Source organism: Centropristis striata, chromosome 9 (assembly GCF_030273125.1).
Source record: "Centropristis striata isolate RG_2023a ecotype Rhode Island chromosome 9, C.striata_1.0, whole genome shotgun sequence".
NCBI classification, from domain to species: Eukaryota; Metazoa; Chordata; class Actinopteri; order Perciformes; family Serranidae; genus Centropristis; species Centropristis striata.
Genome location: NC_081525.1, coordinates 1,392,311 through 1,415,875, shown reverse-complemented (window position 1 = coordinate 1,415,875; position 23,565 = coordinate 1,392,311). Strand labels below are relative to the sequence as shown.

The window sequence follows — 23,565 nt, the reverse complement described above, 5'->3', positions numbered from 1 at the left end:
AAAAAGAACAACAACTTTAATCTTATTCACCACAAATTAATATTTTTAAATATATATATATTTATTTATCCTCAATGATTTTCTGACAGCTTCTCTTCAAATTACTCAGTGCATATTTCATATATCATTAATCATTAATCAAGAATAAATTAAAAGACCAGGTTAACTATTATGTAAGTTATTTATCACTTTATGATAATTTCATCTTGTATTTATTGTGTATAAACTCCTGCAGCAGCTGTTTAGATTAAAAAAATCATTTTGTGAATCAGTGAAGTGAGTGTTGAAGCTGAAACAAGATGTTAGATTTCATGTTTCCTTCTGTTTCTGCTCTGCTTTCCTCCGTTCAGACTTCTTATTAGAAACAAATCCACATTTCTCCCTGTTCCCACTTCCTCCAGGCCATAATTCATCAGCCAGAGTTTAGACTATGGGACTGAATTAACAGAAAGTTTCTTTATTGACTGATGTGTCGGCACCAGAAACAGATGTGAGCTTATTTTACACAGATCTGCACTCATCGATCTGAGGTCTGTTAGTGTTACAAGAAAAGGAGGTTTTAAGAGGAAAACTACACTGTAAAAAAAAAAAAACTGTTGTTTTTACAGTAAAAAAAACAGCAGCTGTGGTTGCTAGAACTTTACCTTAATAAATAGGGTAGAACTTTTTTAATATTATGGTAAAAAGATATTAACACTGTTGATTTCATATTTAAGATTGACATTTTATTCCATTTTTTACAGTATAAATAAAAAGTTATTCCATCAAAAGAAACGCTTTTCCACCATATAATTGACAAGAAAATACTTTATGAATGCCACATAAATTAAAGATTTTATCATTAAATATTACAGTATATTTCTGTTAGAGATATGGTGTTTAATACATTTAACAGTGAGAAAAAGTATGTTTTACAAAAGATAAATGCACAAATGACAGTGACAAATCTTTTAATTCTTAATTACAGGTGAACAAATTTTATTTTACAAGTCATAGATTAAAAAACTGACACGCTCACATTATATTTTGTGCAATATATCAAACAATGTGAAGTTGTGGACAAAATTTGAATATGTGCAAATCTGAATGTGAACTTGTGCAATAAATGTTTCAATGTATGTGAAACAATTTCTCACAAAAATATTTTCACACACAAACACAAATCGATAAGTAAAACTACTCGAATCTTCCACACGAGTCACATATTCTGTTTCCTTCAACTACAAATCACAAATCGCACCTCTCCACTGAGGTCTGTGGTGCAGAACTATCTGTGCATTCAGTCTATGGAGCAAAAGAAAAAAACAACAAGTACACAACTCATAGAGTATGTGTCTGTTAGATTCCACTGCTAGAGCTGCTGAAATCTGTTGCACCTATAATACCTTCATACACTCACATAGAGGAGAAATATGCACGTATAGTTTGATGTAATAATTAAAGAAAAAGCTGCAGAAACACACAAAACTCTCAGCTGGATTCAAACCTCCAGGGGCCCCTGGTCTCTAAGGGCCCCGCCAGCTAATGTGTGCTTTGAGGACGTGTTTTTTTTTTATTATTATATTTTAATTATCACCAATTTCTTACACTGTAAAAATGTCTGTAGGTTTTAGGGTGAAAAACTACTAAACTACGACAGAAAAAGACGTAAAATGATAAATGAGTTAATTCAGTTTCAGTGAAACAACATAAATGAATATATCAGCCAAAACTGTATTTTTTACAGGTTTTAAAATTAAAAAAAATAAATTACTCGACTGTAAAATACTCTGGTACCGTGTGTACTATATACTGTAATATATATACTTATATATACCATCACTGTAATTTTTGCATTTATCTTTTGTAAAAAATACTTTTTCTAACTGTCAAATGTTTTAAACACCATAAACTTTTTATTTATACGGTAAAATATGGAATTAAATATCAATCTTAAATATGAAATCAACAGTGCTGATATCTTTTTACCATAATATTAAAGAAAGTTCTACCGTATTTATTACGGTAAAGTTCTGGCAACCACAGCTGCTGTTTTTTTTTTACCGTAAAACAGTTTTTTTAGTTGTTTTTTTTAAATAAATTACTTCACTGAAAAATACACTGGCACTGTGTTTGTAACAAAAATATACTGTAATATATATTCAAGCCATTACTGTAACTTTTGCATTTATCTTTTGTAAAAAAAAAAAAACTTTTTCCAACTGTTATTGTTTTAAACACCATATCTCTAACAGAAATACACTGCACCAATAAAAGACTGCAGCTCTCTGCATGTATGTGCAGAATGTGAAGACGACATGTGTGCGTGCATCGGTCCATATGTTGGTGTGTAGCTGTAATCTGCCCTCAGTGTGTGTGTGTGTGTGTGTGTGTGTGTGTGTGTGTGTGTGTGTGTGTGTGTGTGTGTGTGTGTGTGTGTAGCATTCCTCAGTGACAGCAGCAGGGCAGCCAGCCTCCACCAAACAGCCTCTGGATCTCTGGAGCTCCTCAGAGGCTCAGATGTTAGTTTCTGTGAGGTGAGGTGGAGCGTCAGCACCTCCTGGTGGAGGAGATAGACGGGACTCATGAGGCGTTTACTTACAGGGCTCAGAGCTGGGAGTTTAGAGCTGCTTTATTCCACTGAGATTGCTTTTTGCTGCTAGAGAGATGTTTAAACTAAGTAAGGAGGGTTCTTAACTGACATGGAAGAAGTTTTTAAGGAGCTTCTGTCCCTTTTCTTCTGTTTTCCTTTAGCTCATTCCATACTTTTGTTTTGGTCATTTCCAAATGACAAACCTGTATATTTACCTTAAAACCTGTGCCAGATTTTTTAGAGATCTTACTAGGCTTAGTAAGGAGGGTTCTTAACTGACATGGAAGAAGTTTTTAAGGAGCTTCTGTCCCTTTTCTTCTGTTTTCCTTTAGCTCATTCCATACTTAGCCTAGTTTTGGTCATTTCCAAATGACAAACCTCTATATTTACCTTAAAACCTGTGCCAGATTTTTTAGAGATCTTACTAAGCTTAGTAAGGAGGGTTATTAACTGAGTGAAGTGACATGGAAAAAGTTTTTAAGTTTCTCTTCTCAAAACCCACCTCCCTCCATCTCTTTTGACACCACGTAGAGTGTTGTTTTTATGATTTTATGTGTATTCATGCATCTTTTATTTTGTGCGGGGAGTGCATTTTTATTTCTTATTTTAAATTATATTTTTATTTCATTTAATCGTATTGAATTTTAGCATTCTAGTGTATACTTATTTTATACTTATTGTGTTTATATTTTTGTGCAGCACTTTGGAAACCTTGTGTTTGCTTAAATCATGCTATATAAATATCCAAAAAGTGGATTGGATTGGATTTAAGGAGCTTCTGTCCCTTTTTTTTCCTTTCCTTTAGCTCATTCCATAATAAGTTGTTTGTTTGTAGGTGACACAAAGTCTGAAAGTCTACATTAAAACCAGTGTCAGAATTAATTAAAAAATTAAAAGTTTTTAGACATCTAAGTTCCATAAAAACAGCAGATCTCTGCACAGGCCGGTGGTGCATTCAGGAGCCCATCACATGCTCCTATTCTCCAAGTTGTGAAGTTGTTTTTCTTCTAACTTTGGTGTTTTCATGATGTGGAAACGACATGGAGACGTGTTGTTAGTTTGCAGTATTTGCATGAGAATAAAGAGCAGATAGGAAAGAAACAGGTCAGATGAGCCATGAAATATGACCAGGAACTTATTTTACAGCACATGAATGCAGCATTAATCATGCAACTCTGTGATTTGGATCCACTCTGAAATGTCCTCGGCTCATGCTCCACTCTTCCACAACGTAAAAATCAGGACGGTAGCTTTTCCACAATCCTGCAAACAAACCAAACTGAAAACATCACCTCCCTGGCAGTGGTCACAACGTTTCATCAGCAGCACAAACACTTTATAACAATGATTATATTTCAACTGAATTCCCTGAGACACTTTGACTTTTCAAAAAGGATCATTCCCATCTCAACCGAGACATTTAGAAGTTGTTTGCCTGCAAATCATCAAATCAAACCTTTACAGAGTCGTGAAATAAAAGCAGTCGTTGCTGCCTGACAGTTTTCTGCAGATGAAGATGCTTCAGATGTTTTTGTAATGTTTCTGTTGTCCTCTATAGAAGATAAATCAGTTAAAGACATGTTGTCTCCTCCTCCAGTCTCTCTAACTCTATCAGAGTTCCTCCAGCAGCTGTCAGTCACTTAAGCTGCTCTGCAGCCAGTAAAAGGAAACTCTCACCAGTTGTCTCTGCAGACTCTCATCTGATGGTATTATTAGAGCGTCTGCTGCTCACCTCACTGTGGGAACGCTGGAACGCTCACATGAAGCTGTTTCTATACGCAACAAAAAGCTCAAAACTCCACAGAAATCCTCTTTTTTAAGAGTATTAATACAGCTTTTATCACGTCTTTCTTCAAGCTCAGTCATGTCTCCAATATCAGCACCACAAACTGTCCTGTGACTCTGATTGAATGAAGGTTAAACAACAGGAAACCAGCCGGTTAAAGAGTCACAACTAGGTTTTAATAAACTGGTGAACTTGTCAGAGATAAAAGAGGAAACAGACGTGAGACTTCAGCTGTTACAATCCTGAAATGGAGAATATTTAACTTTAAGACAACTGCTAACAACAAGTTAAAACTGTTGAATTTAACATTATTTTGATTATTTTAACACTATTAGCAAGCTAATGTTAGCTAATATCCACTTTAGCGTTCAGTAAAATCATTATATTTTAGTATTTCATATCATAAAGTGCTAATTTGCATTATTTTCCAGGTTGAAAATTCTTGTTTCATATTGCTCCTGTTATTGGAGGAGAAGACACTGATCAAAGCTGAGGTAAAACATTTAAAATACTGAAGTAAAAGTTCTCCAACATGAACAACAACACAGTGAATGTGTCTCTTCTCCTTGTGGAGCCTCAGGGGAAGATCCCTGGCTGGGTTTGATCCTCACCTCTCTGTCTTTAAGGTTTGCTTCAACTACTTTAGGGAAAGTTCAGGGAAATTATGGTTTGAGTTGAAAGAAACCAGCGTGGTGTGTTGGTTTCAGATTCTGGGTTCAAGCAGCTTTCACTGCCTCCGAGGCTCAGAGGAGATAAAACCTCAGATCTTCTTCTCTTCAGGTCCACAGATTCATTCAGACAAACACAAACACACGCTGGTTAAATGTTCAAAGCTGCTGTTTCTCTTTCTGTGATGAGGTCAAAGAGAAAAGCCCTCAGTGGAAGAAGTATTCAGGTCCTTTACTGCAGTAAAAGTACTAATACTCACTGTGAAAGACTCCACTACAGTAAAAGTCCTGCATTCAAAACTTACTGAAGTAAAAGCACAAAAGTATCAGCATCAAAATGTACTTAAAATATCAAGTGGGAGTTTTATTTTTAATCTGATACTGCAGAAATAAAAATGAAACAAAAATAAGATAAGAATGAAATAAGAAAAGATAAAAAATAACATAAGAATAAAATTAAAATAAAATAAGAACAAAATGAAAATATAAATAAAATTAAATAAAATACAAATTAAATTAAATAAGAATAACATAAACATTAACATAAAATATAATAAAAAATAAGAATAAAATAAAAATTTATAAAATAAGAATACAATAAATAAAATAAAATAAAGTAAAAAATTAATAAAATAAAATAACACACACAATGCAAATGCAAATTGCAACAAAAGTACCACAAAAACACACAAATGAATAATAATAATAATAATAATAATAATAATAATAATATTGATATATTATATCAGCAAAATGTAAATATTGTCAACGTAGCGTTGCTGGTTTCATTGCCTAATATACTGTTTAAATGATAAACGTGTAATTATTTTAAATGTATCGTGTTTTTTATGTTAAATCTTGACCTGTAAAGTAACTAAAGCTGACAGATAAATGTAGTGGAGTAGAAGTATAAAGTTACATAAAAAGAAACACTCAAGTAACGTAAAAGTACCTCAAAATTGTACTTAAAGTACAGAACTTGAGTGAATACTTTCCAGCAGTGATCAGGTCTGAGTGTTTAGAGGTTTCTACAGCAGAGGAACACTTGTGCCTCTTATCAGCGCACACACACACACACACACACACACACACACATTCTGTCTCAGATTCTTGGCATGACTTCCTGGTGGTAAAAAAAGAAACAAATAACAGCTCGAAAACACTAATAATTCAAATTATAGTACAAATCCCAATCCAAAAAAACTTGTGATGTTGACTAAAAACAGAAAATCATCATTTCCTAATGCTGTCTGACTTTTATTCAATTGAAGTCTGCAAAAAGACAATATTATACAATTTCTACTTGCTGTGTAAAAATGTTTGAACTTGTGTTTTTTATTGTGTGTTTCTGAATTTGATGTTGGTTTCATGCAAGTTTTGCACAACAAGATGATGGTGAAAAAGTGATCAGGTCTGAATGTTTAGAGGTTTCTACAGCAGAGGAACACTTGTGCCTCTCATCAGCACACACACACACACACACACACACACACACACACACACACATTCTGTCTCAGATTCTTGGCATGACTTCCTGGTGGTAAAAAAAGAAGCCCCGCCCCTTTAATCCCGCTGCCCGGACCCTCTCAGCTGAGCTCTTCCTGTGTTTCCACTGTGTGTGTGGATCAGATCTGCTGGTTCTTCCCTCAGAGCTGCTGTTTGACCTGCAGCCCTGTCTTTTCACGTACTATGCGGTAGTAAATGGGGGGCAGCCGATCCCCCCGCCACCATGTCTAACTCTGGCTGTCGCACCATCTCGCAGCACCTCAACGACCTGAAGAAGGAGAACTTCAGCCTGAAGCTGCGGATCTACTTCCTGGAGGAGAAGATCCAGCAGAAGTTTGAGGAGAGCAGCGATGGCGTGCACAAGAGGGTGAGTGACATCATCAACCCTTTGATGCTCAACACATAAACACCTTCTAATGCACAACATGGGTCAAAAATGACCTTGTGCATTAGAAGCGTAGTGGTACAAAGTTTGAGTATCTGTGTAACTGTGATTGTCTTATTTTGAAGGTTTAACTATAGAAGAGTTGTTAGAACCAGCAGATTACATTGGAAAATCACATATTTTAACATTTGAGACTTATTAGAGCCACCAAATAATAATTTCCATTGGAAAAAAACACCAATTTAACAAAATAGGATAGTTAATATTTGTGTCTTCTTTGTCAGGTTTTAAAATGGTGACAACATATAAACACCTTCTAATGCACAACATGGGTCAAAAATGTTCAATGTCCCAAATTCATGTCCCATGTTATTTCATGCTGCTGTGTGTTTGAATATCTTTTTTTTTTACACATATCAAAAATGACCCTGTGCATTAGAAGTGTAGTGATACAAAGTTTGAGTATCTGTGTAACTATGATTGTCTTATTTTGAAGGTTTAATTATAGAAGAGTTATTAGAACCACCAAATTACATTGGGAAAATCACATATTTTAACATTTGAGTCTTATTAGAGCCACCAAATGATAATTTCCATTGGAAAAAAACACCAATTTACCAAAAAGAAAAAAAAAAAACCCACAGAATATGATGAGATTGTGACTATCCTAGAGGTGACGGCAGATCATTTTATACACTGAGCTCCAGACTCTAGAAATGAACTGGCTCCTACTGATGACAGAGAGCCTGTTTTCATTCAGATAGCATGAGGTCAGAGGTCACATGACCTCTTTGAAAATCGCATTCTTTCCACAACAATCAGTATCTTTAGTACACTAAAGTTGAGCCTGGTACGCCTTACAGAAGAAAAAAAACCTGAGAATTTGCCGGCAGGACTTCTGAATACTAACTGGTCCAGTGGCGGACTCGGGGGGGGGGGGGGGGGGATTTGTTTTGTTCTGACCGCCGGGACCTTGAAAGTCACGTGACTTGGAACAAACCAATAGGAACAAACATCCATGGAATAGCCACGGGATATGATGTCATTAACTTGCATTGTAGCCAAATCCGTGTCAGTTTCACGGAAATTTGAGCGATTCCGTGGCTATTCCACGGATTCCTGTGAGACCAGGTTGTGTGCAGAGGGCCGCAATTGGCCCGCGGCTGGCTAATCAATCATGTGCATGAAGTGATCAGATCCAGCGTGTCTGCAGCCACGTGGTGCATCCTGCAGCTCTGCAGACAGCTCGGCTGCTGCAGGTTGGAGCGTTATGAGAAGTGACAGCAGCTCTCAGGCTGCTCTGCAACACCTCATAGACGCTCTCAGGCCCTCGGCTCCGTCTCACAGGCTGATTCACAGAGTCAGACCCTCGTCTCCGTCTGACAGGCTGATTCACAGAGACAGAGCTGCTCTCAGCTGGCAGAGGCAGAGAACAGCTACACTGTAAAAAATGTCTGTAGATTTTAGGGTGAAAAACTGCTAAACCATGACAGTAAAAGACGTAAAATGATAAATGAGTTAATTCAGTTTCAGTAACAATGAAACACCGTAAATGTTTATATCAGCCAAAACAGTATTTTAAATGTTTTTAATATACATTACCCCACTGTAAAATACACTGGCACCGTGTTTGTAGCAAAAGTATACTGTAATATATATATACAAGCCATCATTTTTGCATTTATATTTTAAAATACTTTTTCTCACTGTTAAATGTACCAAACACCATATCTCTAACATAAATATAATGTAATATTTAATTGTAAAATCCTTAATTCATGCATTATTTATAAAATATTTTCTTATCAATTATATGGCAGAACAGCATTTCTTTTGATGGAAAAACGTTTTATTTTTTACGGTAAAATATGGAAAAAAATGGCAATCTTAATTGGGAAATCAACAGTGCTAATATAATTTTACCTTAATATTACAAAAAGTTGCACCGTATTTATTACGGTAAAGTTCTGGCAACCACAGCTGCCAGTTTTTTACCATAAAAACAACATTATTTTTTTTTACAGTGTACTTTCAGCTTCTCACACACTACCAGCCTCTCTACGGCTGTCGGCACTATTTTTATTCTGCAGTTTGTGAGAATTAAAGACGAGGCATCTTAAAATATATCTTTTTCAGAGCTTGAGAACGGACTTTTGGGTATTTTGAGTCCTCACAAAGCCACAAACTGTGAAATAAGAAAACCCAGTCAGTTAATTATGGGCTGTCTGAGTCAGAAAACTTTTAATTCAGCAGTCAGATTTAGCTCCTCTTCCTATACGTCACATGCAGAATCGTCCTCCAGCTGAGGATCTCCACACAGCTCCAGGACAAACTATGCAAAGGTGCACCATGTTGTTTCTCACAAGCCAATCAGTGCAGACTGGGCTTTTAAAGGAGGAGGGCTTAAAGAAACAGGTGCTAAAACAGAAAGGGAGGAGGTTCAGCATCATATGTCCCCTTCCAAAGTCCCTTTTAAAGCCAACATGCTACAAATAAACAGCACGAAAACACTAATAATTCAAATTATAGTACAATTCCCAACCCAAACAAACTTGTGATGTTGAATAAAAACAGAAAATCATCATTTCCTTAATGCTGTCTGACTTTTATTCCATTGAAACCTGCAAAAAGACATTATTACAATATCTACTTAATGTTTGAACTTGTGTTTTTATTCTGTGAATCCTGAATTTGATGTTGGCTTTATGCAAATTTTGCACAACCAGAGAACAAGTTAATGGTGAAAAAGTCTTTTTCACAAGCCAATCAGAGCAGAAATATAGCAGAAAATAAATAAACAGGTGCTAAAATTGAATAGGAGGACAGATAAAAGTCAGTCTGAACCTGGAAATGAGCATCATGTCTCCTTTCAAGACCTTTTAAAGCCAACATGCTACAAATAAACAGCACAAAAACACAAATAATTCAAATAAAAGTACAAATCCCAACCCAAAAAAACTTGTGATGTTGACTAAAAAACAGAAAATCATCATTTCCTAATGCTGTCTGACTTTTATTCAATTGAAACCTGCAAAAAGACATTATTACAATATCTACTTCATGTTTAAACTTGTGTTTTTATTGTGTGAACCCTGAATTTGATGTTGGTTTTATGCAAGTTTTGCACAACCAGAGAACAAGTTAATGATGAAAAAGTCTTTCTCACAGGCCAATCAGAGCAGACTGGTGTTTTTAAGGAGGAGAGCTTAAAGAAACAGGTGGTAAAACTGAATAGGAGGACAGATAAAAGTCAGTCTGAACCTGGGAATGAGCATCATGTTCCCTTCCAAGACCTTTTACAGCCAACATGCTACACATAAACAGTACGAAAACACTAATAATTCAAATTATAGTACAAATCCCAATTCCAAAAATACTTCATTTTCATCATTTTCTAATGCTCTCTGACTTTTATTCAATTGAAACCTGCAAAAAGACAATATTATACAATATATCTACTTAATGTTTGAACATTTATTGTGTGAATTCTTAGTTTGATGTTGGTTTAATGGAAGTTTTACTCAACCAGAGAACAAGATGATGGTGAAACACTGTCAGTCGTGTTAGTTACAGCAGGTAGAGGAACTTTCAGATCAAATCTAGTGTCATAAAATAAAAAAAGAGCAAAGCCTCATTCATATACTTATAGTTAATGTGATCACAGCCTCCCTCTACTGTAAGCTCATATTTATTAGAACATTTCTTCTCATGTTGCAGCTATAAATGGGTCTTAAGTGTCAGAATCTGAACATGTTTTTATTCACTTTTTATGAGCTTGATCAGAAACCTCTCAGAGGTGTGAAGCTGTTCTGTATGTTCATATTAAACATGTTGCCAGTGATGTCATCATGAGCCGACCTGCACCCACAGCTCTGTGTTCACTATAAACATTATAAACAGCTCTGTAGGGTTTTATTACAGAATGAAGCACAGCAGCTTAATAATGCATCATGTAAAACCAAGATGAATAAAAATAGTTTAGGAAATCTGTGTTTTCTCAGTGAAAAGGTAGAAAATAAAGCTAAAAACGTGCAATAAATGAGGTGTTTTACTGATAAAGGGCTCAGGCAGACAGAGCTGTGTGTTTAATATAAACAGCTCTGCAGGGTTTTCTTATAGAATTAAGCACAAAGACGTAATAATGCATCACGTAAAACCAGGATATATTATAGAAAATCTGTGTTTTCTCAGTGAAAAAGGTAGAAAATGAGGCTAAAAACGTGCAATAAATGAGGTGTTTGACTGTGTTTGAGTGGATGAAGGGCTCAGGCAGACAGAGCTGTGTGTCTATAGAGAGCCTCATGTCTGCTGGGTGTTTGAACCGGCCCTGCAGGGTCCGTCTGACCCACTAGAGACCCACTAGAGACCCACTAGAGACCCACTAGAGACCCACTGACCCACATTATGTCAGCCTGACAGCCTGACAGCCTGAGGCTCCACTGGTCCAGACTCCTGTAAACATGTCAACATGTTGGATGTACAGTAGAGCAGCAGCACCTGTGTTGTGTGTCAGTGATGTGACCTGCTGCACACACACACACACACACACACACACATAAATATCATCATGGAGAGAAATAAATCAGGCTGCAGGCAGAAAGCTGCACGTGACGACCACCTCAGTCCGGTTTGTTGCTACATTCAAAGTAATATATATATATAATTTTGTGTCTTTTTTGGTAATTTTGTGTCTTTTTTTAATAATTTTGTGTCTTTTTTGGTAATTTTGTTTCTTTTTGTAATAATTTTATGTCTATTTTAGTCATTTTGTGTCTTTTTTTAATAATTTTGTGTCTTTTTTGGTAATTTTGTGTCTTTTTTAATAATTTTGTGTCTTTTTTGGTAATTTTGTGTCTTTTTTGGTAATTTTGTGTCTTTTTGTAATATTTTTGTGTCTTTTTTGGTAATTTTTGTGTCTTTTTTAATAATTTTGTGTCTTTTTTGGTAATTTTGTGTCTTTTTTTTTTATAATTTTGTGTCTTTTTTGATAATTTTGTGTCTTTTTTAATAATTTTGTATCTTTTTTGGTAATTTTGTGTCCTTTCGTAATAATTTTGTGTCTTTTTTGGTAATTTTGTGTCTTTTTGTAATAATTTTGTCTTTTTTTAATAATTTTGTGTCTTTTTTGGTAATTTTGTGTCTTTTTGTAATAATTTTGTGACTGTTTTTGGTAATTTTGTGTCTTTTCTTGGTAATTTTGTGTCTTTTTTGGTAATTTTGTGTCTTTTTTAATAATTTTGTGTCTTTTTTGGTAATTTTGTGTCTTTTTTGGTAATTTTGTGTCTTTTTTAATAATTTTGTGTCTTTTTTGGTAATTTTGTGTCTTTTTTAAATAATTTTGTGTCTTTTTTGGTAATTTTGTGTCTTTTTTAATCATTTTGTGTCTTTTTTGGTAATTTTGTGTCTTTTTTGGTAATTTTGTGTCTTTTTGTAATAATTTTGTGTCTTTTTTGGTAATTTTGTGTCTTTTTGTAATAATTTTGTGTCTTTTTTAATAATTTTGTGTCTTTTTTGGTAATTTTGTATCTTTTTGTAATAATTTTGTGTCTTTTTTAATAATTTTGTGTCTTTTTTAATAATTTTGTGTCTTTTTTGGTAATTTTGTTTCTTTTTGTAATAATTTTGTGTCTTTTTTAATAATTTTGTGTCTTTTTTGGTAATTTTGTGTCTTTTTGTAATAATTTTGTGTCTTTTTTAATAATTTTGTGTCTTTTTTGGTAATTTTGTGTCTTTTTTTAAAAATTTGTGTCTTTTTTAATAATTTTGTGTCTTTTTTAAGTAATTTAGTCATTTTGTGTCTTGTGCACGCTCTCCACTGGTCCAGTTTTCTGTAAACATGTCAACATGTTGGATGTACAGTAGAGCAGCAGCACCTGTGTTGTGTGTCAGCGTGCCAGTAATGTGACCTGCTGCACACACACACACACACACACACACACACACACACACACACACACACACACACACATAAATATGATGAGCTGTAGCTCCACATGGAGAGAAATAAATCAGGCTGCAGGCAGAAAGCTGCACGTGACGACCAGCTCAGTCCGGTTTGTTGCTGCGTTCAGAGCCAGGAGTTAAAAGTGGAGGTGTTGCTGGGTGGAGGTGTTGCTGAGTGGAGGGGGGGGGGGGGGTATATTATATTATTACTCCGGGGGTCAGCGGGGGGGACAGATCCAGATCCAGCAGGTGCTCGTATCCCCACCAGATATTAATAGAGAACCAGGTCAACACGTGCAGCTCTGAGAGGAACCTCACGTGGAAAAGTCTCAATCTTCTGCTTAAAGATTCATTTAATAACTGTTTAGCAACATTATTGCAGTGAACTCAACTGAAAACTGTGTGGAAAAACTAAAATAAACACTAGACTTACTGAAAAAAACTCACTGAAGCAATATTGTATACTTATAAAACTAATGAAAATAAAATAAGCATGAGGAGGCATTAATGCATTATGTGTATTGGGAGGATGTCTACATGACTATTGTGTTTGCCAAATCAAATCAAATCAAATAGCCTTTATTGTCATTATATAGGCAACTATATAATGATATTGAAAGTGCCACTGCATAAGTTTCATAGCAAGACAATCACAACACAAAACAACATGAGTAAAACATTTAAAAATACCGAGCTAAGACAAAGACGTGTGATGTAATAAATGAGTATAAAAATAAATAAATGACGACTGAAAATGCTAAACCTGATTTTAACTTCTTATAACATTCCCCTGACAAATAACCCATATTATAATTAACTTACACAAATGCTGAAACTAATACAAACTAAAAGAAATAAAATAAATCAATCAGTTATTTAATTTGAAGACGGATATGAAGATGGATATAGATGGACTAACATCATAATTTTCTTAACAAAGTTTGTAAAAATTGTATTCTCTGTTCCCTGGGTGATACAATCTGATTACAAAAGAGTTCAGACTCTGACTAAAACATTTAATAAACAAAGAGAATGCATCAAATTTATTATGAGCGTATAGATTAACAAGAAACAAAAGCTTCCCAGTTTGAGCGTGAAATATCTTCTCTCTGTTCATTCTGTTTTATAGTTTTTCACAAAGTCCCAGCTGTTCAGATTGTATTATAATATGTGAAACTCTAGTATTTTTTCTATATTAACAATCAATTTGTTGTTTCTACTCCACACTGACTCTGTCCTGGTTTAAAATCTTCAAAGTCCTAAATCTGAAATTAAATGTGCAATTTTGACTTAACATCCCAGAAAACAAAGCTTTCCTCTAGTTATCTGCAGCTTCTTATTGTTTTCTCTCATGAATCTGTTTTCCAGAACATCGAGCTGAAGGTTGAAGTGGAGAGTCTGAAGAAGGAGCTGGAGGAGAAACAGGAGCTGCTGGACAAAGCTCTGTGAGTATTTATCTTCTTCCTGCACCCAAACCTTCATGTTTTACATTTATTAGTTAGTCTGAGAATCCTCAAACCTCCAGAAGCATCCAACAAACCACTCACCTGCCCTTTATCACATCCATAAAATTACAGTTAAGTGGTTTATTGCCAAAAGTATATATATATAGTATATATTTATGTCTCTTTGTGGTAGTTTTATGTCTCTTTGCAGCCGTTTTGGTCTTTTTGTAGTATCATTTTGTAGTTGTTTTGTGTCTCTTTGAAGTTGTTTGGTCTCTCTGTGGTCTTTTTCTAGTTATTTTTTCACATTTTCACTCTTTTTGTAGTCATTTTGTAGTTGTTTTCCATCTCATTGTGGTTGTGTAGTGTCTCTTTGTGGTAGTTTTGCTCAGATTCATGGTGGTTGTGATTGTCTTTGTGGTCTTTTTGTGTCTCTTTGCAGCTGTTTCGGTCCTTTTTTGCCCATTTTTGATGTGATTCTGTGTAAACAAATCACTCACCTGCACTTTACTACATCCCTAAAATTCATATTCAGAAGGGTTTTCTAATATTTAGCTGCTTTAGCTGCACAGATTTGTTAAAACACCTTCAGGGACCCTGACAGAGAGCCACAAAAACACTCTTTTCATCGTTGGGTTGATTATTTCCCACGAGTCCATCAGGACATCAGAGCCGGGGGCCTGGGGGCCTGGGGGCCCCAACACTCACCTCACTATCACAACACACACTAAGCCCTGAGGAATGCCTCCATGAAGTGAATCTGTGTTCTGGGACGCAGCAAGGAGAGGGACGGAGTCAGAGAGTCAGAGAGTCAGAGGGTCCCGGGTTTAAATCCCAGACGAGCCCCTAATGTGTCCCAACCCGGCTCCTAGACTATGACAAATACGGAGCAGGACACAAAGGATGTCTAGAAACTAATGAATTTATTAAATCAACTTAAACAACCGAGGTGATGAGTACAGATGTGAAGTGTGTAAGTCAGTAACATCACTAATGTAAATGTGGATGTGTGAGCAGTATGAAGTATAAATGTTGTAAAGTGGAAACAAAGAAGAAACCAGACAAAGAGGAAGTGGTGCTGGTGGGATGCAGCAGAGAGAGAGACGCACTGGAACTGGGGCTGCGGTCGAATAGTCAAATTCGACTTCCTAACTGAGTGAAATGACCCGGATGTATTATCGTAGCCGCCATGATAAGAGCTGTTGGAATTCTCTAACTGTTAAGGAAAGGAGCTTCAATGCTTCCTTTAGTATCTCCTTTAGCATAGGATACACCGGACCATCCTTTACGAAAGGAAAGGAGGTAATGCCGTCCCACAATTCCTTGCGGTAGCAGCATATAAGGCCGACCGGTCACGAGAAGAAATGTACAAAATGACTGACAAATTTTTATTTTTTTTAATTCTTAGCAATTTTATAGATTGTGTATATGTGAATAAGATCTGAATAATAAAGGTTTGCTTTAAAAGCATAATAATATGTACAGTAGTGGCTTTGTAGCACTCAACGTTGTAAATGTGCCATGATTTATCAGTTCTCATTCAATCATACCTATTGGTATTTTGTCTATAAATATGAATGGACAGGTGCATGATCAACCTTTCTCAATGTGATCACCATTTTGTTTCACTTTTGTGACTGGCGTGGTCTATTATTCTTTTTTGTTACATTTCATTTCCAATCATGGTAATCGCCTAATATTCCTGAGAACGCTGATTTTTGTAGTCCATCTTCGGAAAATTGTAGTTTCACCACGACATTGGACGTCATCAACATTGGCCGTGGCGTGATGACGTAGACTGAGTGTAAGTGCAGTCGGATTCTCTAAACACCGCCATCGTCTTCTCCTAACTCCTCATGAAGTCTCCTTCTCATCTTTCCTTGACCTCGTGACGTTTTCCATTGAGGTTAAGGAAAAGTGGTTAGGAAAGGACTTAGGAGCTGATTTTTTTGACTATTCGACCGTACCCAGGGGTTTTATCCTTTCAGGAGCCTGAACCAGGCGCTCCAAATCTGCTGATGGTGCCTTCAAGGACACCTAGGAGAAACAATAACTGGTCAACCACATCAACACTAGACAGGGAGCGTCAGAGAGTCAGAGAGTCAGAGAGTCAGAGGAAAGGCCAGAGGTGTCTGGTGGTTGTTGTGTTGCTGAGTCAGGAACTATTTTGAGCAGCTGGTAGTGAGACAGCTGTCTCTCTCTCTCTCTCTCTCTCTCTCTCTCTCTCTCTGACTCTGAGTCTCTCTGAGTCTGAGTCTGAGTCTGAGTCTGAACACCACGTGAACATGTCCAGGATCAGAGTTTTCTCTGTTTTCTCAGTGCTCTTAGTGGTCCAGACTACCTGGAGATATATAGTTTATCTTCAGCAGGTCTTTGTGGAGAATGAGACTCTGTGTCTAAGAACAGGGAACGATTATTCAGCCTTATGTTTGAAACTCGTACTAACAGATTCATTGTTAAGTTGCTTGTACAAATGACTGAAGAAAACTTGCAGAATTCAACAACTTTCTCATATTTTTAACTTTCTCTCAGACAGAAACATGATTTCTGAGTGTCATGTGCAGGTTCTCACTAATGGACTGGGAGTTTTATTCATTTGAAGTGATTTAGAGTTTGAAAACCTGCAGAATTATAGCTTTTAAAGTCAGAGAAAGTTAAGATGAAGAGAGTCAGAATACAGAGATGTTCTTCATGAGGCCTGTTGTTCTTCAGAGATCTGAATGAATATATGAATGTCACACAGAGTTGGATCTGGTCACAGCTGCAGTGTGAGTGAAAAAGAACAGGCCTCACCAGCCTCTTTTTTTTTGCCAGTTTCTGTAGTGATTTTGCATCCCCTTTGTTTCGTGATTGTGTTCCCCCTCTTCATTGTTGGAGTGATTTTCTGTGGTCCTTATGTGTCTCTTTTGTCATAAACCTGGCTCTAGGTCATGACAAAAACCATGAAGAGACACAAAATACCAATAAGTTAAGTGTTTTATAGCCAAAAGTATATATATAAAAAGTAAACTAAATTGTTTTGCATCCCATTGTGGTAGTTTTGTGTCTCTCTGTGGTAGTTTTGCTCCGATTCATAGTGGTTTTGATTGTCGTTGTGCTCTTTTTGTGTCTCTTTTTAGCTGTTTTGCATCTCTTTGTCGTTTTTTGCATGTTTCTTGTGCTCAGTACGTGTCTCTTTGAGTGACTCTGTGCAGGTAAAGACCAGTCAGAGTGTTTATATCAATATACTTCTAAAGAGCGTTTGGCTCTTTGCAACACATCCTTTTCTTTTCACAAAAAACATAGAAGTATTAGTATGTAGATTTTGTGCCAGCGGGTCCATCTTTTGTTTCCTGCAAAATACTAAACAAGTGCACACAAATTAAATAATGCTGGTTAGATATTGATCAACAGGGAGCTGATGACTCCTCATGGTGTTTTTCTGAAGGCATTTATGGAAAGTTTGTCAGTTTAGTTGTTTAGTTATCTCAGTGAACTCCCTCCACACTGACTGAAGAACCTCCTGCTGCCTGTTTGATGGTTTTTGAGCAAATGAACGTAAGAAAAAACAAGAAAAGACATCAGCTCAGTCACACGCTGTTCGTGCAGTAAAGGCAGTAATTTAGTTCAGTCAGTCAGTTTAGCACTTAGTGAAAATAATGAAGCCGAGCGTGTGTGTGTGTGTGTGTGTGTGTGTGCTCTCCGTGCCCTGCTGCTTGATAAATAAACGCTGTGGCCACAGTTTATCATTAGAGCTATTAACAGATGTGGAGCAGAGTGTGACCTGCTGACTGACACACACTTCACTCTGCACCAGGCTTTTGGTTTTTAACCTCCACGGAGGAGTTTGCATGTGAAAAATCGTGCAAAAAATGTCAAAAATGGTGCAAATGGGCCTGAAAACGAGTTAGTTTTCCTGTATGGATCCAGATTCAACAGCTTCACCACGTGGTCTTTTATAAGCCAGAGAACAGACAGAAAGAGCAGCAAAACAGACTGTAAACACCTGAAATATAACATGCATTGAAGAAAAAGAGGCACTATTTCACTAAATGCTGCATATTTAATAATTAAATTGGTGGTGAAATAAGTTTTATCAGCATCTGGAAAGTCTCACAAAGAGTCTGTCTGCAGCCGTTTTTATTCTGCAAAGATGAAAAAAGGCTCTGGACCAGGGGTCTCAGACTCAAATTACCTGGGGGCAGTATCAAAATGACCAGAAAAAGACAAAAAATGACAAAAAATGACAAAAAAAGACATAAAATGACACAAAATTACCAAAAAGACACAAAATTACCAAAAAAAAGACACAAAATAACTATTAAAAAAGACACAAAATGACCAAAAAAAGACACAAAATGACAAAAAAGACACAAAATTACCAAAAAATACACAGAATTACCAAAAAAGAACCAAATTATTTAAAAAAAAAATACAAAATGACCAAAGAAAGACACAAAATGACCAAAAACGGACACAAAATGACTGAAAAAAAAACACAAAATTACCAAAAAAGACACAAAATTATTTTAAAAAGACACAAATTATTTAAAAAAAAGACACAAAATGACAAAAAAGACACAAAATGACCAAAAAAGACACAAAATTATTTTAAAAAGTAATTAAAGGGACCTTCCACACACAACACGGTAAAGTGCCATTCATATAAAACTCACATTAAACTTTCATATCAAGGTGGGGGCCACAAAATATCATCACAAGGGCCACAATTGGCCCGCGGGCCGCCAGTTTGAGACCCCTTTTTTATTTCTTTAAACCAATCACGTCGTCTTCAGAGAACAGATCAGGTAGTGTAGAAGCAGAAGGAGGTTTTTCATCATTCGCCAAATGAATTCCATCCATTTCCCACCAAACAGATAATTATAAACTTGGATACGCCTTAAAAAAAATGCTTTTTATTTCATAGAACTTTTCAAACACTACAGTTTATCTCTCGCTTGGTTCCCAGATTCTTGTGGATGTGGCAGATTTAACATAAACATGTCAAGCTGCAACCAGATTCTCATGATAAATCAACAAGATAAATTCACTTTCCCACACTGAGAAATCCTGGAAAACAGAGCCGGACTTTAAACTATTCCTCAAAAATCTCTCTCATCAGCTGTTTGCATGATTGTTTATTTTCATGCAAATAAGATAAGTAAACAAGCATTCTCTGAGTTCTCTGCAGTTTGTCTTGTTTCAGTTGGTTTACAGAGAAAAAACAGGGAATTATTTTGGGGAAATATCAGAATTCTGCATTATCAGCAAAACATTTTAAAACAAGCTCCAGTTTCCAAACTTGTGATACAGATTAGTGATATTTAAAGCACATGTACAGAGTGACTCCGCGATAAAAACCAAGAATAACTTCCTATAAAACTCATATTGCTGCTGCACATACAGCTCAGTGAGCCGGATCAGGTTCAGGATCAGGATCAGGTTCAGATTCTGGATCAGAGACACATTATGACCTTCTGGTCTGAGTCTGCTGGGACTCTGTTAATGTCTCCGGATCTTATCGACCACATATTATGAATAAATGATGAGTTTTGGTTGTCGACCGAGAAACAGAATCTAATAAAATAAAAGCATCCGGGAGGGTTTTATTGCACACATTTATTATTTAAGGAGACGTCTTCCAAACATTTATTTTAAGAATATTCAGGACAAATTAAACAAATTAAACCCTTATTAAATATTGTGGTTTTGTGTGACTGTGACCCTGCAGGTGCACAGCGGAGAGCTTGTCCAATCAGAATGAAGCGGAGCTGCAGCGCCGCCTGACGGAGCGGCAGGAGGAGATCGTCCACATGCAGGAGATCCTGGAGAGCAAAGTCCAGCTGCTGCAGGAGGTACACACACACACACACACACACACACACACACACACACACACACAGGATTCAGGTCATGAAACTACAAAAAAAGACTTAAATTGCAACAAACTGTTTTATCTTTTAAACTTGCCTGCAACAACAAAAAAAATGCCATAGAATTATATATTAATGTTCATAATTTTACCGAGTTTAATCTTTTAATTAACTTTAGTCATGATCATAATATTATTTTATATTCATCATCATCATCATATTATTATTATTATAGATATTTATTCATTTTTTAAAACTCTAATCCTTCGAATTCCACCTTCTTTTTTTCTTTTCTTTCTTTTTTTTTTTACATAATACCACTGTTGTTTATATGGAAAAAAACACAAACAGAATTTCTACATATTAAATTATTAAATGCGAGGGAGATTTTTTTTTTTGTTGCATGATGGGATATGTCAGGGATTAGCAACAAAATTGTACTTATTTTATTTTATTTTATTTTATTTCATTTTTATTTATTCATTTATTTTATTCATTTATTTTATTTATTTTATTTTATTTATTTATTTATTTATTTTTTATTTTATTTTTTATTTTTTAATTATTATTTATTTTTTTTCTGCAATATCAGATTAAAAAAATACTCCCACTTGTAAACTTTGAGGACAAAAATCTCTAAAAAATATATACAATATATTTATATTATTTTTCATTTTCACTGAGTAAATCTTTTGAATTAGATCAGTCTTAATTATAACCACAAGGCTTCTTTATTTTGGAAACACATTTTTATTAATCACTTATTATAGAGGCTCAGCTTACACTAACACAATCTATGCATCAACAGCCAAAATGATTTTGAAATGAATGAATTTTAAAATCATTTTAAAAGCCCCATATGTCTGTATGGATGCATAAGAGTCAATGAGAGCCAGAACCACAGTCAGACAGAGTTTTCTCAGGTTTGCGTTGACCTCTCCCCTGGTGTCTGTGGTGCAGGAGGCGGAGCTAGCGCGGGCCGAGGCCGAGCGGATGGCCTCGCTGGCCGACTCGTCCGCTCAACGCTGCCTCGTCCTGGAGAGAGAGAGAGCAGAGAGGAGGGAGGAGGAGGAGGAGAGGGACAGGTGACACACACACACACACACACACACACACACACACACACCTTTTTATCAGCTGATTCCTGGAAGCTTTGTGTTGATATCGCTGCTATTCTCAGGCTGAACACTCTCACATCCACTGATAGAAACAAAGAGCTCTGACCTACAAACTGACACACTGACTAACACTGACTTTAACCCTCTGGAGTCCATCTATTTATTGAAAATACATGTTTTATTTACAGTAATAACTTTATTTATATCTGATATGTAGACAAGCTGAGAAAGCCAGTTAAAGTTCAATCATTCTTTCTACAATGAAAACTATTACTGTTTTTAATTTAAATGCTAATAGACTGTTTTGTAGTTTAATTTTTATTATTATTTCTGCTGATTTTGTGTGTATAAATGGTTAAAAAAAATATGGTACATTTTCATAGACACATGTATATTTTGTTTGTATTTTCGCTATTTTCGTCAGCTTTATACTTCAATTAAAATAAAATGTAAAATCTGACTGATAGCCAAGTTTGTGTGGAGAAAAACAGACTGAAAGATGCTGAACAGAGACAAATTAATGCAGAAATGAATGCAGAGGAAGTTGATGAATTTGAACCAAAATCTCCTTCAGAGGGTTAAAATACACATTTACATACACACATACATATATACATATATACATATGGTATATATATATAAGAATCAATAAAACAAAGTGGATACATTTCATAAAATGTATATAGATAAACGGTGTGACAAATCAATGACAAATCTATAATTCATGAAGTAAATAAAGAGACAACAACAATATATGAATGTCTCTCTCTCTCTCTCTCTCTCTCTCTCTCTCTCTCTCTCTCTCTCTCTCTCTCTCCTCTCTCTCTCTCTCTCTCTCTCTCTCTCAGGGCGATCGGGGAGCTGACTCAGCAGAAACACTCGTTGGGTCTTCAGGTCGAGGAGCTGGAGGTCAAAGTTCACCGTCTCTCTTCTCCTCTGCAGAGGAAAGAAGGAGCAGCTGAGGTAACTTCAACCTCAACACCTCTCCTCATAATGAATCCAAACACACATACATAAACATGTTATTAGTCAACTCAAACACAATTTCAGAAACTTTAGATATTATTCAAATGAGATAAAAAAAAATATATATATATTAATTAAATCAGATATATTATTGTTCACTTCCATAACGTGCTGAAAACTCCAAAACATAAAAATGTAATATGTAAAATTATAATTAAATACAAAATTAGGACCAAATAAATTTGATCAAATCTGCTGAAATCTGCTAAGCATATGTGCAACATTTTGGTGAACTGTATTTAACAAAATTCAGTCAGAAACTCAATAAAAATGTCTTTAGTCATGATCATAACTACTAGATATTTATTCATTTTTTAAAACTCTAACCCTTCGAATTCCACCTTCTTCTTTTTTTTCTTTTCTTTTTTTTTTTTTTTACATAATACCACTGTTGTTTATATGGGAAAAAAAACACAAAATTGAATATCTACATATTAAATTATTAAATGTGAGGGAGATTTTTTTTTTTTTGCATGATGGGATATGTCAGGGATTAGCAACAAAATTGTATTCATTTATTTATTTCATTTAATTTTTTTTATTTTATTCATTTAATTTTATTTATTTTATTTATTTTATTTATTTTATTTATTTTATTTATTTTAAAAATGGGAGGAATTTTGTCTTGTTTTCAGTTAAATGTACACCTTAAATTGTCTGCTATCAGAAACTGCAGTAATATTTATCAAACCTCTGAGTTTTTCTCTGAATATTAGAGTCTAAAGTCCTGGTTCAGAGCTTAGATCAGGTCCTTCTTTCTATCTTTGTGTTGAGCGACAGGCTGCAGAGACATCAGAGTGTTTTTAGATCCATGTGGGTCAGTGGAGCTCCAACAACCTGGACATAGAACCAGGAGCCCCCCTACAGGGTCTGGTATCATACTGTAGGTCCTCTCTGTATTTTTAGTTTGATAAATACTGTACGTGTTACCTGATCCTGGTGTTTCTGTCACATGATGGATCAGATCTGAGCTGTTAGAGTCAGAAGGTTCAGACTTGTTTAGTTTAATGTTTCTGAGTGTAACAGACGTTTGTTTCTTCCTCCACAGAGTCCAGAGGAGAGGACAGTCCTCGCTCACATGCAGGTAGGAAACCTTTACTCAGCGCTGACGTCTGTTTATACACACACACACACACACACACACACACACACACACACACGCTCATTTACATCTCTTGTGGTGACCTGCAGCTTCAGACTCCCAGTGAGTCCTCAGAGCTGATGGAGCTGCAGCTCCTCCTGGTGGAGGCTGAGCTGAACTGCA

General features: G+C 35.7%; 1 protein-coding gene across 1 annotated transcript in view; it reads left to right on the top strand.

Moving 5' to 3' along the window:
• LOC131978312 (myomegalin-like) overlaps positions 1–23,565 on the top strand; it is a 102,951-nt gene extending 79,386 nt beyond the window's left edge. Inside the window, exons 4-9 of the mRNA XM_059341924.1 lie at positions 6,789–6,899; positions 14,229–14,305; positions 20,016–20,139; positions 21,118–21,242; positions 22,124–22,238; positions 23,350–23,565. Coding sequence (XP_059197907.1) covers positions 6,789–6,899; positions 14,229–14,305; positions 20,016–20,139; positions 21,118–21,242; positions 22,124–22,238; positions 23,350–23,523 — 726 coding nt within the window. The 3' untranslated portion in view covers positions 23,524–23,565. The remainder of the gene's footprint in view (positions 1–6,788; positions 6,900–14,228; positions 14,306–20,015; positions 20,140–21,117; positions 21,243–22,123; positions 22,239–23,349) is intronic.